The following is an 18,243-nucleotide window of genomic DNA, read 5'->3' as shown; positions in this document are numbered from 1 at the left end:
ACGGTGGTAACAAGAGATCTGACAGAGTACTTAGGAGATCAGACGGTGTAAATGTTTGCTGGATTATTATTAATCAGCAAACATAAGATTGAGTTTACCAACTGGAAGCAGCAGCAGGATGCAACTGATGGAGGCTGCCATAAGAAAGTGAGTGGACATAAACAAAAACGGAAACACTGAAAACAGGGAAACGAAGCTAAACGTCTCCTCACAAGGAACAAAAGTGCACAGAAACGTAATTCTGTTTCCCAACAAGAATCACATGTGTCTCTCCTTTATTACGCCACATGTCTTTTATAAGCAAAATGATGCTAGTGGGAGATAGAAGTGCGTTTGGGGTCTCATTTTGCATACTGAATGGTGAAAAACAGGTGGCAAACTATTGACAGAGAAGCATGTGAAAAATGTGCAGTCACAAAAGGCGAGGCATGCGGTTGACTTAGACATTTAATCACAGGGTTGGATGATAAGTGAGGATCAAACGGAGGCACGGATAGCCTTGAATAAAAGGAGGCGACATTAACAGCTCCACAGAGGAATTTTATGGTGGACCTGTGCCAACACATGGACGGCACTGGTGGCTGGTTGTGAAACTTCAAAGATTCAGAAGCTCAACGCACACTTCACATCTAAATAAACAGACAAATGGCTGGGTTTTGAGCCCATTGTTTAATACCAGAATGCTTTTTTTTTTTTTTTACGTCTTTAAATGCAGTTTATAGAATGGTTATTTATGAAAGACAACCACAAAAACAAAATTTGACAGTATTTAAATAAAGAGATGACCCTAATTTGGCCTCAAGGCTGCATTCATTCTTCAAATGTAATGACACAAACGGTCATGTTCCCCTTGCTACACAAAAGCTCGTGAATCATTTTCACAACATTCTTGAAATGTCAACAAAAAGTTGAGCTAAATAGAGAAAATGATAGTGCTGAACAAAAAAACAAAAAACTGTGCTGTTTTGTTTAGTTTCTGGGTTTGATAAAAAGGTCCTGAAATATGTGTTAAATAAGCAGAATTGCACAGGAAGGCAATGGCAGAAGTAACAATAACGTAAGTTTTTTTTTAATCAATGAAAGTTTACAGAAATGTTTTTGCTGATAAAGTAAAAAAAAAAAGAAGGAAATTTCCAAACTTTTCACATACATATATACATTTTATATTAAACCTTTTTTTTTTCTTTTTTTTTTTTTTGCAATAAGCAGTGACGCCAGCACACTATTGATGCTGTTTCTTTATTTGGGTTTGGTAACGAGTCTTGACAGATTAGGAAACAAAGACTGGTTGGTNTTACCCAGAATGCAAATGGAAAAAACCGTGAGTGAAACGGTGACTGGGACTGACTAGTATATATTCCATTGAGGGAAAGTTAGTTTCTCATCTGCTCAAGAGCCCCCCTGGTGGTTGAAGAAAAATCCACATATAAACAGGAAAATACAATATATGAAAAAACACTGAATTCTCTCTGGTATGAGAAGGCGGGCCGGATCAGGCATTGTTCAGGGGGCCGGGCCGGATCCGGCCCGCGGGCCGTAGCTTGGGGACCCCTGTGTTAAAGTAAAAAGTTACATCTCACAAAGTATGTGCAAAAAAAAAAAGCAATGCAAAATGATGATACTTATTTTCTTTACCAGACGTATGAATCAACAACAGCATAGGAATCTGTTGACACACACACGCACGCACCTACGCACACACACACACATGTCCTCAGTCAGTTTTCGAGTGTTCCTGTGGACCACGTGACTCGGGTCCTCCTTGTTTTAAAAAGAACCGCTACCCCTGCTGTAGACCTCCCTCCACAGCTTCAGTGGAGGTGGTATTTCCATACAACCATCTGAGCGACTCTGTGCGCAGAACTGCCCGGGAGTGCAACCCGACACTTCTGCAGCCAGCCCTGCTGACGGCGAGGACTGAACCTGGGAGTCCTGGAAGCGTCTCTTTGCGACCGACCTGCATCCTGCAAACTGTCCACGGTTCTCTGACCTGCTCCCCTGGGATGGATCTGGAGCATAAAAGGGCATTTGGCGCCTCGGTTTTACTGACCTGTGTGATAATCTGCGGTAATGTGCCACATCCCGTCGGCGCGTATCAGTACAACAACCGCTACGCAGGGTGAGTGAATTAAAGAGCACACTCTTAACACACACCACTCAGTGTTTTTAGTAGTGTTCCCATCCTTAAAAAGCTAGATAAAAAGGCGAAAACAAGCTCAAAAATAACCAAATTTAAGCTTTTTTTTTTAAAAAAAATTTCTTTTTTTTTTCTTTGTTTTCTTTTTTAAAGCTGACTAGAGAACAGAGAAAATCTTTGTGGTATTCAGTATTTACAGAATTAACATTCTCTGCTAACACTTTAACATCTTTTCTCTGTCTGATGTCCTGGGCCAGCCCAAAGTTAAATTGCCCCAAAGCAGAATTTGATCTTAGTGCCTGCGTGGTTGTCAAAACATTTTTCAAAATAAAAATGTTAAATGCAGCATTCATGAGTGTTCATCCTTTTCTCTTTTGATGTCCTTAATTGAAATTCAGACATTTTTCAATTAGAGCTTTTTTTTTTTTTAAATTAGAGCCTTATTGCTGTGTTCTAATTTCTTAATTAGAACACAGCAGACAGGTCAAGGATAAAGTTGTGAAGACGTTTACAATGTGGTTAGGTTATAAAACAATAGCCCAAGCCTTGAACTTCTTACTCAGTGCTGTTCAGTCCATCATTCCAACATGAAAAGAGTATGGTATCCATAACTTAGGTTGGACAACTTGTTTATAAAACTTTTATTAAGGCACTCCTCAGAACACCTGTATGGAAGAGTGAGGAACCTTCACGTATAGAGGACACAACAAGCATGTAGAAAAAGGGGGTCTGGTAACAACTGTACATTCAAAACTCTTCGCGTGGTAGAAGACCAACTCTGAACATCAACACTGGAAACTTGATGTTGGCAGCGTCATGGTGAGGGAAGACCTTTCCTAGGACCTGGAAGCTGGTGAGAGTTGATGGGAAGACGGATGGAGAACAAAAGGGAAACCTGTTAGCGGTTGTAAAAGACTCTAGAACGGAGCAAAGGTTCACATTCCAACAGGACATCAGCCCGTGTCATACACTTAGAACTACAACACGGAATGGTTTAGATGAAAACACAATTCACTATAGTCAGAATGAAATCTATTTGATCATTTGTGTCTAATCCATGTTCAGAAATGCTCCTCATAGTCTGACTGAGCTTGAGCTGTTATACAAAGAAGGATGGTAAGAAATGTAGCATCTAGGTCTGGTAGGGACTTGCAGCTACATTTGCAGTTTTTTTTTAAATTTATTTATTTTATTCTGCACACAGGAGGGCTTACTACAAATGCACCCCACACTTTGTGGTTTTAATGTGTAAAACAAAAATAATAATAACTGAAATCCATACTACTTCTCCCTTTCACTTTACAGTTATGTGCTTCGTTGTGTTGGTCTCGCACAATAAAATACACTGAGGTTTGTGTTCTGATGTCACAAAATGGGAACAAGTTCAAGGCCTATCAGTTCTTTTGCAAGACACAGTAAGGCATTTTCCTACCAGCCACCACATCAAATTCTTATGTGCTATGTTACCAGTGAAACAAAAATAAATTCCTTTAACTGACTGACTGTAATCTCTACATTTTGGCAAGTGACTTACTCGTTTGCTCTTGCACTCCTGTCCAGTGTACCAAGTTTTAGTGCAGACTCGGTGAGGTTGGGATGAAGGAGAAAAGTGTTCCCGGTTCTTCTTCCAACCGTATATGTTGCAAATTACCGATTACCTGTTGAGATTTATTTGGAAACAGTTACTGAGTCCATAAAATGCATCCCACCAACACAGAAATTTTAAGGGGAAGAATGATGCACTTTCCAGGCACACGGTGCCATTTTTTTAAAGGTCTTAGTGGCCTTTATTTGATAGTTAGTTGACAGGAAAGTGGGTAATGAGAGACGGGGAAGACATGCGGCAAAGGTCGCCAGGCCAGGAATCGAACCTCAGACATCCACGTCAAGGACTGAGGTCTCCATATGTGGGCTGTGCTTAACCCCCACGCCACCACAGCACACCCCACAGTGCAATTTTATAGTAACTATGTTCCCTTCAGTTGTTATTAAAAGAAGATGTCTATATTGAGTATAGATTAAAAGAAATTTGACTTTGCAATTTGATGCTTCTGCAGCTTCAATAACATGCTCTCTTCCTGACATTCTGCCTTCCGCATGTCATCCTAACAACACTGTGCCGTTTACCACCGTTCTTGCTTGAGAAGCAGTTTGTAGGATAAGCTCAGCAGATGCGCTGATCCACCAGATGTTTGCTGATCGCCGCTGCCACTAGTCTAGAGGAGCTGACTTGGACAGGCGTGGGGGGAGAGGTGCTCCTGTGAGGTAGGAGCTCGGCATGAAGACTGCGGGAAAGGTCATTTTAGGACACCCCCCCCACCCCCCCCCAACGCCTTCGACCAGATTTAAGGATTCCTCAAACATGCATGAAAGAATCAAAGCAACGTCTGAGACACGTCTTTGATGAGGTAATGACATTATAACGCAATATAACGCTTAAAAAAGTTGATTTTACATAATGCTTCCTTTTTAAGTGCTTAAAAATGAACTGTATGTATAATCTTAGATAAATTAAAATTTCATACAAATACATTTGAACAAATTTATCATTTTAAACTGTTTTAAGTTTTCTACTTGAAAAATAAATGAGAAAGTCGGCTCACTCCCAAAACACAACAATGAACCAGGTTGTCAGACTTGTACTGTGTGAAAATCCTGTTCCTCATGGGGGGCTCCTGCTGGCCTGGGGGCTCCTAATCAGCAACTTGGTCCACTATGCCTCAGGCCGGCTCTGCTGATTGCAGTAGGATAAGAAGCAATAGGGAAGGTGGGGTGCTTGTGGTCTCACAATTTCTAAAGCTATAGGCAGGAACATTGAGGTATGTTTGACACCATTTGTTCTTGTAATTGCAAAAAAACCCAAACAAAAACAACAACAACAAAAAAAACATTTTGGTCTGAATTTATCCGAGAAGCAAAAAATCCCACACATGCTAAGACAACACAAGGTTGGCCTGGGATGTGAAATTTCTGAAGATAAGTGATCTTCAGCTGCAGGGGCGGGAGTAATCTCTGAAAACATATAGAAAGTGGGGCAGAAGATATTTACGGTCTGTTTCAGAGGAGCCTTTGATGTGTTTTAACAGGGGGAGAGGCAGAGCGTCAGAGCTTAAAAATTCCCACATTTTCTCTCCCAGACGCCACATATTTTGGCTTTACATTCATGTCTGTGTGGAGGCGTGCAAAACAGGGTGTTCTGCTTCAAAATGAAGTCATAAAATTAGTTAGAAAGCGTCTCAAGAAACTGCAAACGCAGAGATCCGAAAACAGAGGCGGCTAAAGTTTATACTGACGCATAAACAACACCGAGGCACACCTATTTGGTTTAAAGACCAGATTGTTGCGAAAGACAAGCTGCTGGCATGCCAGGCAGCCTTCTCCAGAGAGAATCGACGGACTGACAACTTGAAGGCAGCTTTATCTGAGGAAAGCTCATCCCTTTTAGGTGATGGTTGTAGTAACGGTAACAGAAACAGAAACAGTGATATCACAGAATGTGGAAGAAAGTGTGACTTAAGAGGGAATCTAACGATTTCAGACCTCAAAGTAGCAAAACATTTCTGTGCCTTGCAAAAGTGCTTTTTACACTTTATAATACTAAATCTGTAAAATGTTTTCTACATCACAGACCTGTTGTCAATAACTATCATAATCGCAGGAGAAATTAGCTCTTGCTGCTACAAAATGTATCTAGACCCACTTAACCTTCACTATAAATGTAATGGAAACCTACAGTATAAAATGTCTTTATTTCATAGTTCGTGGCGTTTTCTGTATGGATTTTTTGTGTGCATTGGTGTGAGCTTTTTGGACCGGAATAGAACCCTGTACAGGCTGTACCCCTGCCTGTCAGATGCTATCTGGAGATAGGCAACTATTTTTGTCTTTCAAGTTAAAATCTGAGAAGTGCGGCATGCATTTGAGGCAACACTACGTACAACAACCCTTTGCTCTTGTACAGAGCGTACAAGAGCAATAGCTACAAGCCTTTGCATATCTTTCGACTGAAATTTGAGATGGTTCTACTTTGAAAAATAGCTGACGCTCAGTCAGATTGAACAAAGTGCACATGACCGCCCATTGGATTTACTTCTAAATTTTGTCTTGGCCTTTCAAACAGATGGTGATTATAAAGCAGCATTGGCATTTTAAAAATTAATTTAGATTTATGGTTACATAGTTTTTTGTTCTTTTTTTTTCCTTCAAAAAAGTTGATCTGCATGTTTTCTGTCAGTGCTGCTCCTTTACAAATAGGTTATACCGTCAGTCAGTGAAAGGAGGAGGTCACTTCTGTAGGACACCTGGCTCTTTTGTCCCTCGGACCTCATGAATGGGCTGTTCCCATTTTTGTTTAATGGGGCCCAGCTTCCTGTGTGACGGTCTGTAAAAAAAGTTGTTTGAAAGAAGCTCAACATGTCAGAAGAATGGTGGGAAAATACGGAAGTGAGTTATTACAAGCATGTTTAGGCCTATGGCTGCTGTTTTGTCATAGCAACCCATACCAGATTCATTATGCTGATGAATGTGACAAGAAACGTCGTTGAACTTCTTCTCTTAGAGTTCTTGTCATCTGGTAAGTTATGCACATTTAAAAAAAAAAACAAAAAAAAAACATAAAAACAAAAACTGTGAATTACAACATGTTTAATTTCTATTTATCAGATGGTGTATGAAAAAACTTCTATAATGATGTGTTTTAATGTAACTATAAAGATAGATAGGTGTATACATCTACATGTGAATACATGTTTGTGTATGCATAAATGCGTTTATTTTTAGTTAGATTTATTTTGGATTTTTTTGGGGGCTCATTGTGTGCTTCATGTCTTTGAGGGATTGTATGACACACGTGTGTGAAGGGTGAGGTGTTTGAACGTTACACAGCCTTAAGAAATATGGCATTTGATGAAAATTAAGGGAGTGACTTATTTTTATTATTTAAATAAAAGACAGAATTTTTGTTGGTGGCGTTTGGCGTAAAATAACGACACAATTACGTTTTAAACAGGAAAGTCCATGAATGCAGCTGCTGCTACTGTATCTGCTGGCTGCAGGCGTCACCTTTATAGACTGGTAACATAATCTTATAATGAAGTCTGAAACATGTTATTTAGTTCTGCCCTGTTCTGAGATGCTGAAAGAGGAAAGCCCCGATTTCACTATCTGTTATGACAAGTGTCAACAAGTGTCACCTTCAGCTGCCACAAAAGCTCGTTTTATGACTTGACTCTGTAGCCCAGGTGTTTTTACTACATGCACTCTGTGACTGTGTGTTGAAGTGGGTGGAAATGCTGTAAAAACACCTTTTGGAGCGTTTTTTTCTTTCTTTTTTTTTTTTTTTGTAGCTGTAACCTGAACCTTATAGGGCTTGTGTTGTTTCCACAGCGACCAAGTCTTCAGGATTACCCTGACTAACGACACAGAGGTACAAGCCCTCAAGAAAATCCTGGGACTGATTAAGGTTGGCATTGTTTAATGAATTTCCTTAAAACTTTAAACATCTCTTTGTATTCCTAGGCATTATACTATATTGATACATTCTCAGCAGGATGTCATAGTCTGAGACCCTCAGTCATCATTTCAATAAGAAGCTTTGACCGATACGAGAGAGTGGGTTTTTCCCCATTTTGCGGCGGGGGGGTTGATTGTTCAGATGTTTAAACACTGTGAACATGTGTTTCAAAGACACTGAAATTAGGCAGTAACCCACAGAGGAGACAAAGGCCTCTCCTCTTCTCTCAAACTCATTTGGAAGTAATTATCCATTAGAATCAGGAGCAACCAAGACCCTCTTCCCACAAGGCTCCAGTTTGCTCATGCTTTAACATAAAAGGTCGGTTTGAAAACAGACAGAGATACTTATTCTACACAAAAACTATGGATTTGATTGATGATTCAAATAATGATTTACAGATGTCTTTTTCAAACATGCTTTTTATTGTTGGTAACATAAAAAATAAGACTTTTTATACCAGTAGAGATTATTTCCATTAGTGTTGCACCGATTGCAGTTTTTTGGTTGTTCGCCGATTACCAATCATTTAAAAAGCCTAACTTACCGATACCTGATACCATTTTTTTTCTCTGAAATGTTGCTGAATTAGCAACAGTGGGGTAATTGTTAGCTGAAAATGTGCAGACGTGACCTGGTCAGCCGCTTTTTCAGTCAAACGCCTCTCACGGGAGAAAAGAAAAGCACAGTGGTTGATTTTTAGACCTTTGCCGAGGTTGATGGATAAGATCTGTTTCACATGTAAAAATCGGCCGATCACCGATCTCCCAAAACTAAGGAAATCGGCACCGATAAATCGGTGCACCCCTACTTTACAGCAATAATTACTAAAACAAACAAACCAGTGATTAAGTAATTGAATTCAGTAATAAATAATAAAGAAATGAAGAAATAATCTTCATTTGTACTTTGCGTTTGACGTAACGTCTTCCCGGTGTTGCAGGTTAGCAGAACAATTTGTTTAACACAATGAAGACAGTCATCACTAAGTGAAAACAAATATGATGCAACATATGATGGAAAGGATTTTGGTCTCAATGTTTTCATAACAACTTTTAATATGGCCGTTTAAACCTTCTTTATCCCCCATGAGTGATGAAGCACTGCAGGACAAAACGAGGACAAAACGGACTCAGTGAGGCTTCTAATAGCCACTGGTCAGAACTGAGCTATTGTATTTGGAAGCGATGCAAACACAGCGCTGGCAGAGGGTGCAGCAGGAACAACACCAGCAGCAGCAGCAGCTACTGTTTGGACAGCTGTGTACGTGTGTTCTCAGTAGCTTACACACACTGCAGTGCCTCCAGTGTGTTTCTAAGTTGTGAGCTTCAGGCTGCACGTCAGGTCAGAGCCTCAACGCCACAGAATGCAGGTGTCCTGGTTCGTTCTGTTTCTATTTATTAATGAAAGAAACTTAAGTGACACAATCTTGAATGTGAGAAATCACTTGGTTGAGTGTTTATTCTAAACGGCTTCACCGAAACAGTGTCAGATGTGAAATGTAAACATTTTATGGAACACTTATTAAATTTGAATAACATTATTTTCTGCGACAGGACAAACGGACTGTTTTTGTACTTTTGTTACACATCAGTTCACTTTCAGTACCCACATTAGTGATCACTTTAACCAAAAATCTAATTATAGTCATCGCCTTTTTAACCCTTAAAAAACAACACTATATAATAAACATTTTTTTTGGACTAGTTAACAGTGCTCACCATGTATGGAGGAACTGAAGTACCCAGAACAAACCCAGGCACATTCTGGTAGAACATGCACACTGCAGCCAGAAGGGCCTGAGCTGGAATAGACTCAGAGCTTTTTTGCTAAGAGGAAACAGAGCTAACAGCTATTCACCCGCCATGCAGACTGTCTAACAATATGTTACTATTAATAACATAATTGTAAAAAAAACATTTTTTTTTCAATGTCCTCTTTAGCTGACATTTCTGCCATCTGCCCTCAGCTCTTGTTTCCCAGCTTATGCACAACAATAAATAAATAAATGTATGTACGTATGTAAGTTTTTTCATATATATTTTTATATAGAACTGACTTTTACCTCAATTGAGCTTTGAGTTAAAAACATGGGAAAGCTGAAAGGAAAAGAAAAAGACCTGTTTTAGACAAATTATATTAAATGCTGCTTTCTTTTCAGAGTGTTCATACACATCTGCTATTTGACAACAGGATGTGTACTTTTGTCCGAGTTTACAAAAACAGACACATCTGGGCTTTTTTTTCAGTGTGATCACACGTTTGGTCGTCTTATTTTAAATCGCATTCCAGACAGTGAGGCAGCGTCGCATCTTCGCCCTCCTGAGAAACTCATCAGTCTTTATTGAGCTGTAACTTTGCTCTACTTGCTCTGCCCGTTCTGCCACCACATGAAACAGAATAATACTAATTCAGTTATTCATAGCTGGCCAAAGGGACTTAAAGAAACTGAAGATTAAAAATCTAAAAAACAAAAACAACACATTTTGTTAACTTAATCAAGGATTTTTAATTGGCCCTTTTGGCATACCATACATGTTTTTTTTTGTTTGTTTTGTTTTTGCTATTAAATGAGCGAGCCTAAAACATTCAAAGGTTTATTACGAGAAATGAGGCACAATATAAATGTAGTTTATACTCCGGGGCACCAAACGTTCTGGCAGACAGGTTTCAGTCCCATCAGTTAAAATAATCAGTTATGCATTTTGTAAACATTTTAAAAGTTGACACATTAACTAGCTTATGTCCAGCAAGTGAGAGTCAGCTGAGGATGATCGCACATGTACTCTGCAACAGCCTGCAGTTCGCCTGATTCTTGTCTATCATTTGTAGATTACTGCCTGCCTGTTTGGTTGAAGAGCCTCTCCTGGACACTTTTTCTATTTCTATTAAAACTTGATTTGATTCTTTCATGTAAAATTCTAACAAAATACATTGAAGTTTGAGGGGAGCATGAGGGATTGTTGTTGCAGGACATCGCAGGCGTTACAGTCAGATGAAAAAAAGCTGGATATGTGCAGCTCTAATTGTGTCAAATGGACAAAAAAAAAGCCTAAATAGCTTTGTGAATGTTTGCTCCAAGATTGATTGAGTTTAGCTGAGTTATTTGACAACTCTTTGGAAGAAACAGGTGAGTATAAAGCAAAGAAAGTTAGCACCTTCATATCCATCTCCTTTTAGAAGATTTTCATCTATTTCCTTTAAGGCAATATCACATAGTGCTCAAGTTCACTACTAATCACTACTCTAAGTCCTTTATTTGTCCTGCTGTCAGGCAATGATGATAATAATGAAACGATACTGAAAGGTTTTTGTTGTTGTGTGTGTTTATCTTTTGTGATACTCGAATTGGGTTTTTGTTCAATTAGTTAGTAGCTCTGGTTAAAGGATGCATGGTAGAGATGGCTGTGTGGACCGGCAAGCTGCAAGTGAATTCAATATTGAGATTAACATTGTCTGAATCTGAATGTTTTTGTTTTTGAAGAGTTTTACACAAACATCTTCCAGAGTCAGTATGTTTCCTCTTCAGAGTGAAAGTATGAAAAGATGCCCTGAATTACTGGCTGATTTATTACCTAATTTCATGCTTCAGGTGGACTTCTGGCAGCCCAACAGTGCTTCTCTGATCCACCGCAATGCCACAGTGGATGTTCACGTGAAGCGAAATGACACACAACATCTGCATGCTCGGCTAAAGCTGGAAAGGATCAAGTATCGGTAAGCCGACTGCATGCATGGTTTTAGCTTTGCAAGAGTTCCTAAAAACGGATGCTGCCCTAAACTAAATTAAAGTTGCACACAGCCTGAAAGACACACATTTGTTGTCTTTCTAAGGTTATTGGAATTACCCGGTTTTCCTGCAGACATGAAATATTGTTCTCATATGCAGTGTTGGCCATGGCCTTTGTCCAAAGTGCTTATCATGGACTCAAACTTTTCTCCCTGTCCACTTCACAAAGCAACTCCTTCATCTCTGTTTGCCACATCCCTCGTGAAAATTACGCCACAATGACGAAGCTCTATGAAAGCATCAGCAGAAAAAAAAAAAAAAAAAAGGCTCTCATTGTCATCTCCGTCCCTGGGGAGAGATTTCAGCTCCGAGCTAGAGACCAGCTCTGTGTGTGTTGGAAATCTTTCTCAGCAATTTTTGATGATGCAATTGATGTTTTATGGAGTAAAATGTTTCTTGCCCAAATGAACGTGATGACAAAAGGTCGCATGATCTGTTTCTGTTTCATGGGAGGCGAAGAAAAAAACTTCAAACATGCGACAGATGTTGATAATTATAGTATAACTTTTAATTGTGCTGTCAGACACATTTACTTATGATGTATAATTAGTGTTATGATAGAGCCAACACAAAGACCTATCTAATCCACCACTTCGTTTCAACACCGTCATATCCCAGTAAATAGGGAACTGTAAGGAGGTATTATATTAATGTAATAGCATTGCATTAGTCAGAGCTTTATAACAATTACGCAGACTTAAAAATGTCACTTTAAACAAAACGTCAAACCCTAGTGTGCAAAGCAGTTGCCTCAGCAAAAACATCACAGATTTTGGCTGAATGGCCTCCTCAGAATACAGTCGGCCCTGTGATAAAGCAGAGACACATAGACTCTACTGGAGATGAAGGGACAGTGAAAAGAAGACTAAGATAAATAATTTAAAAATATTGTTGGATGAGGCGACTGTGGCTGTGTGTAGCGCGGTTGTCTTGTGATCGGAAGATAGTAGGTTCGATTCCAGCTTCCTCCTGCCTCATGTCAATGTGTCCTTGGGCAAGGCACTTAACCCCAAATTGGGGTTAAGTGCCAATTTAACTGATCTGCGTATCGGTGTTTAAATGTGTGCACATTTGTGAGTGCAAATGGGTGAATGAGACTCTAGTGTAAAGCACTTTGAGTGGTCAAAATAATTGGACAAAGTGCTATATAAGTTCAGTCCATTTACCATTGTTACAGATCCGTCAAGTAATAAACAAAACCAGAAAATCATTGAAACGCTTGTTCAAGTAACTCAAAAATGGTGGGAAAAATGTTTCTCTCCCTGTTTCCACCTCCCACAGGACGCTCATCTCCGATCTACAGAAAGAAATTGAAAAGCAGACAGGATACCACTCCTCCCGCAAGCGGAGGTCAGAGTCTCAGTATGACTACGAGGTTTACCACTCGCTGGAGGAGGTGGGTGTCGTCCCACCTGTCGAAGCACCGTTCACATAACACGCATCTTTATAAGGCTTTCTGCTGCTTCAAATTCCTCCCCTTCTCATGCAGCTCTATGTCTCCTGTTTTATTGTCTCATAAACACTCCACCACAGTTTACAGCTTCAACCATTATCATTACTTATGCAGGTATGTCATCCATCTGACTGGGGAAAAAAAAAAACATAAGACAGAGAAGATACCGTTTAAATCCTGAGATGTTTATCCACACATTCTTAGTGATAATTACATTTACAAACCCACCACAGTGTACCTGCAGAGACACATTAAAGGAACAGCACAACTTAAAACTTCTCTGCATTTTTATGCAATTCACAAATCATGATTGCAGATTCAGAACTGGATGTTTGAAATGAACAGAAGTCGCCCTGAGCTGGTTACCATGTTGTCTCTGGGGAAGTCCTATGAGGGGAGGCCGCTTTATGTGCTTCAGGTAGGAGAAAACAACAGTTAAATAGAAATGACAGAGGAAATGTGCATTGAAACACGACTGTGTCCTAACTAGGATTTTTTTGTCCTGTCAGTTAGGAAAGAGAAGCCGTCCGCCAAAGAAATCCATGTGGATCGACTGCGGTGTTCACGCCAGGGAGTGGATTGGACCTGCTTTCTGCCAGTGGTTTGTCAAAGAGGTACTTCTGTTGAGCTGTCTGCAGATTTGATCTCTAAAGCAATGTTTAAGCCTTCCTTCCTTACACATATTATCAAGCAATCTGGGTAAAGGTTCTTTACCAACACAATAGCTGTTCCTTTGTCTTATATGGCTTTCCTAATGTTAAGATATATTTTACAGCTGTGATAATGATCCAAACATTCACACAAGTTTTATTCCCCACTTTTACATGAAAGTTTCATGTTCCTTTGCCACCCTAAACCTGTTTTCTCGAAACTCAATTACCTGATGGTAATTACCTGAGGTAATTGAGACTGAGGGTTGATACGCTCAGTCTCATTGTAGTATTTGGTGTTTGTAAGTAAGCTGTGTCCAATGGCGACACGCAGGTCGCTCATCGTGCTTTCCCTCAGTAGCTAATTGTGAAAGACCAAATAAAAAAACCCCACCAGTAACAACTCATGAAAAAAGCTGTGATTTATACAAAAGAATATATAACTGATGAATCTTCACTTATGTAAAGTTACCACCAACTGCATGCAAATGAGTTGACGGAATGGGTCTGACATAAAAAAAAACCCAGCTATCAGAGGAGGTGGTAAACCTGATAAAAGAGCATTACAAAAATCTAATTTTGGAGAGACAAGTTATGAATTTATTGTTTTTATTTATTAGAGTTTAAGTAAAAAGAAAAATACAAACGGAACTTTAAGGAAGCGTCGTCCTTCCTTAAAGCTTCGCCCCAAAGGTTTGGAGTAATACCAAAAGTACTGCATCCCAGGAGTTCTTTTATGGGTTAAATCTTTACCTGTGTTGTGCGCTTTTACTCTGGTAAATGCTGTGAAAATTGAGGGTAGTTAATTATACTTTGGATTGCCTGAGAATATCCCTAAAGTGGAAATGGGCTTTTAGTCTCAGTTTTTCTCTCTGAAATGAAAGCCACAGCAGAACCAGACACTGCAAGAATGTTTATTTTCCCCCTTTTTTTTAATATACCATTTGTACCCCAGATGAATGGGATTAGAAACACAGTAAGAGGCAGAAGATAAAAGATACACTGTAGAGTTTATATAAGTTTAGAGTCCTGATTTAAAGAGTTTGTTCAGCTTGATATCAAAAGGACTTTCAGACATGGCTTAAGTTACAAGGCAGGGCTGGAAAGAGTTCAGTTTGTGTTTTATTTTTCCTTACCCTACTGAAAAAATATTAAATTGTTTGTTATTGCTTGAACTAATTGATTAATTAAATTGTATAAAGCATTAAACATTTATTATTTGCCAACTGACTCAAGAGTAGCTGACAGATCTCATTATTGTGTGGATGAATGTGAGGAGTCCTACTGCATACAGTAAGTGAGTAAAATATATTTGTAAAACATCTTTCACAGATAAAAATCAAAAAGTGTTTGACTAAAGAGTATAAACATTAAAACTTGATTAAAATAAACATAAATAAAAGACAGAGTAAGTTATAAGACACAAAGACAAAATAAATAAAAACATAGGTACCTCTCTTTCTCTAACATATTGAATGTGATTTTTGTATGCATTACTTTGTGTTAGTCTGCTACATAATGTCATATTAAAGTACATTAAAATTTGTGGTTTTAATGTAACAATTTTTAATGAGTCTGAAGAAGACACGCATGCAGTTGGTAGGACATGATTTCTTCTGGAGCAGGGTTGCAAAATGTGAAAATGAAAACTCTGCTTTCTAACACCAAGCAGAGTTAGAAACTAAGTCAACAGAACATGACAAAAGAAAGTCTAAACTAAAAGACTGACCTAAAGAAAGGTCACTGTCTTTAAGACAGTGATGGGAAAGTTAATTGCACTAGAAAATTAGCAACAAAAAATAAATAAATAAAAATGGAAACTAAGAAAAGTCGTGGAACTTCTAAAACACGACTTTTTGAACATCAAATGACATCAATGCAAGCTATGAAAAGATGTAGTAACGTCGGTACACCACTGGAGGTCAGTGTGGCGTCTTTTTTAAACTCTTACCACTTCAACGCTGGCTAGAAACCGGCCAATCTTTCTGAATGCAGCTCCTGAATCAAAAGTGCCTTTCCACATTGGGTCTCTATCTACCAGAAATGACAAAGACAAAAATATGTTTGTTTTTTTCTGTTGTTAAAGCAATTTCTACATATTATAATACTTACAACAAAATGGCAATATAATGCATGAAAAAATGTGGTTCTTTAATAAAACCATAAAACAAAAAGTAATTTATCAAATCATTAAGCTCTCTGTTTAAAGTGATATTGGCTTTCTTTGAAATATTATTTAAAAGAAACAAGGATCTAAAGACTATTATCCCAGTGCTTTGATAGCCTAACCCCAGTCCTGATTTTTAATCACGGTATAAATGGGACAAATATGTTCAGATTTGAAGATACATATGGTTACACAATGCAAAGGGAAACAAACAAAATAAAAATGCATAATAAGAAAAGCTTGGTTTGTTATTTAACTCTCTGATCAGTATAGTTATTTTTTATTTGTTTGCAAAATTTCAGGCACTGAGCTCATACAAGTATGATACTGTGATGACACGACTACTCAACCATCTTGATTTCTTCATCATGCCTGTCTTCAATGTGGATGGGTATCGCTTCAGCTGGAACACGGTACAATATGTTTCACAATTGTTTATCTCAGTTTTTAAAGGAGAACTGGAGCTAGTGTCTCTGACCTGTCCCTTATCCATCCTAAACTTCATGTTAGAGGAGAGTTGTTTCACTTAGCTATCACCCTCTGTTTATTTTTTTTTTTTTTCAGGATGCAAAGTTGCAATAAGAGAATAAAAAGTGCAATCTGATTTTCTTATAAGAGTTTTGTTTTTTCAATTAATTTTGATAAATCTACTTTCTTTTATTTGTTTTTTAGTTGGATAGGTATAGTTTCATTTCTTTGTATGTAAAATGCTTTAATGTTACGTTTGTTGTGCTTTTGGGGTGCTGGTCTTTTCCCCTTACCTTTGCAGTTTGGGTCTTTTCATACCTGAAAAAATTATCAAAATATTACCAAAAGAAATAAACTTGTGTGTTTAAATACATACAAAATGTTCCTGAAAAAAATTATCCAATTCTTTTATACCTTTATATACAATATAAATTAAAAATCTGAATGTCTTAGATTTCAATAAGAAACAAACATATTACATAAACATAGAAAAAAATATCCATAAGAACTGACTTTTAATGATAGCAGAAACACTTAAGAACTGTCTGTGCTCCTGTGCTGGTTATAAATATAGCTAAGCTCTAAAATTGTCTTAATTAATTTCTGTAGGATCGGTTCTGGAGAAAGACGCGTTCCAAAAATCACAAGTTCCACTGCAGGGGTGTGGATGCCAACAGAAACTGGAAGGTGAAATGGTGCGGTGAGTTACTTTTCTCAAGTCTAAGTAAAATAAGTTGCATCCAACACTCATGACAGCATGCGCAGCCTGCAAATAACTAAGGTAACATGCATGTTGCTGTTGTAATTTTACATGGTTTATGTGAAGATTTTGTATCTGTTGGGTGGAGAGGAGGTTATTTGTTGTCTTTAGTTGCTGTTGTTTTGCTTTTAGGTTATGTGTAATCTATGCAAAATGAGCCAAAGTAAAATATTTTTTATCTTCTTTTTGAAGATGAAGGCGCTTCCTCCCATCCGTGTGACGACACTTACTGTGGTCCTTTCCCTGAATCTGAACCCGAAGTCAAAGCAGTTGCCAAGTTTCTACGGAAGCACAAGAAACACATGAAGGCGTACATATCCATCCACGCCTACGCGCAGATGCTCCTATATCCATACTCCTACAAATATGCCACAATCCCCAACTTTAATTGTGTGGTAAGGAGTTCACCATAATTTAAGGTGCTCAAGCATCACTTCATTTGATTTGGATCTTATGCAGGATCAGTTTACATTCAGCCATCCTGAGTCAATATTCTGCCAAATGACATAACTGTTTCTTTCAGCAGCAAAATCCACACTTGATAAAAGTTTTTTTGTTTTTTTCCCCCCCAGGAGTCAGCAGCTCAGAATGCGGTGACGGCACTATATTCTGCATACGGAGTAAGGTACAGATACGGACCTGCCGCCACAACACTATGTGAGTTTTCTGCTTTTCATAATTAGCTTAGAGTTTTCCAAGAGAAATCTCAGAAATGTCTGATTTTATTAATAATTCCAACCATTTTTGTTTTTCACTTATTTTCAGATGTTAGCTCTGGCAGCTCTATTGACTGGGCCTACAGGAATGGGATTCCCTATGCTTTTGCTTTTGAGCTAAGGGATACGGGTCATTTTGGTTTCCTCCTGCCCGAATCACTGATCAAACCCACCTGCATTGAGACCTTGAAAGCTGTGAAAGCCATTGCATCGGGTCTGCTGAAGAAGTGCAACACAGACAAGGACAGATTTTCATATATATGAACAATATTGTTGTAGAATTTTCTACCACAGGTTATTGGAGATCTCAAAGACATTATACAAATTAATGTCACCGATTTCTTTTTATCATTTTTACATTTAGGAAATGACTGTGGTGGCCTTAGAGTGCCTGCATATAAAGTTATTTTTCCCAGTAAAATGGTAGGGATGTGAGCACTTGACGAGCTATGGTGGCACTTTAAGAATAAAATAAAAAGCAATCTTTTATACAAAAAAAAAATAAACAACTTGTTTGATAATTCTGTTCATGTATGTGACTCTTTGTTTACACATATTAGAGGAGTAAAAAAAAGAAAGAAAAGAAAATG

The 18,243-nt window shown here is 38.4% G+C and overlaps 1 protein-coding gene across 1 annotated transcript; it reads left to right on the top strand.

Moving 5' to 3' along the window:
• The first annotated feature begins 1,712 nt into the window (after nt 1-1,712).
• On the top strand, nt 1,713-18,174 carry cpa6 (carboxypeptidase A6). The gene is made up of 11 exons (XM_007554568.2): nt 1,713-2,119; nt 7,523-7,598; nt 11,242-11,366; nt 12,721-12,835; nt 13,209-13,310; nt 13,402-13,506; nt 16,012-16,122; nt 16,787-16,877; nt 17,130-17,332; nt 17,510-17,594; nt 17,703-18,174. The coding sequence occupies exons 1-11, from the start codon at nt 2,004-2,006 to the stop codon at nt 17,915-17,917; spliced, it is 1,344 nt and encodes a 447-aa protein (XP_007554630.1). The 5' UTR covers nt 1,713-2,003; the 3' UTR covers nt 17,918-18,174.
• The last annotated feature ends 69 nt before the right edge of the window (nt 18,175-18,243 follow it).

This window comes from Poecilia formosa, unplaced genomic scaffold (genome assembly GCF_000485575.1).
Source record: "Poecilia formosa unplaced genomic scaffold, Poecilia_formosa-5.1.2 Scaffold64, whole genome shotgun sequence".
NCBI classification, from domain to species: Eukaryota; Metazoa; Chordata; class Actinopteri; order Cyprinodontiformes; family Poeciliidae; genus Poecilia; species Poecilia formosa.
Note: the sequence above shows the minus strand (reverse complement) of the source record. Positions and strands in the feature narration are given on the sequence as shown.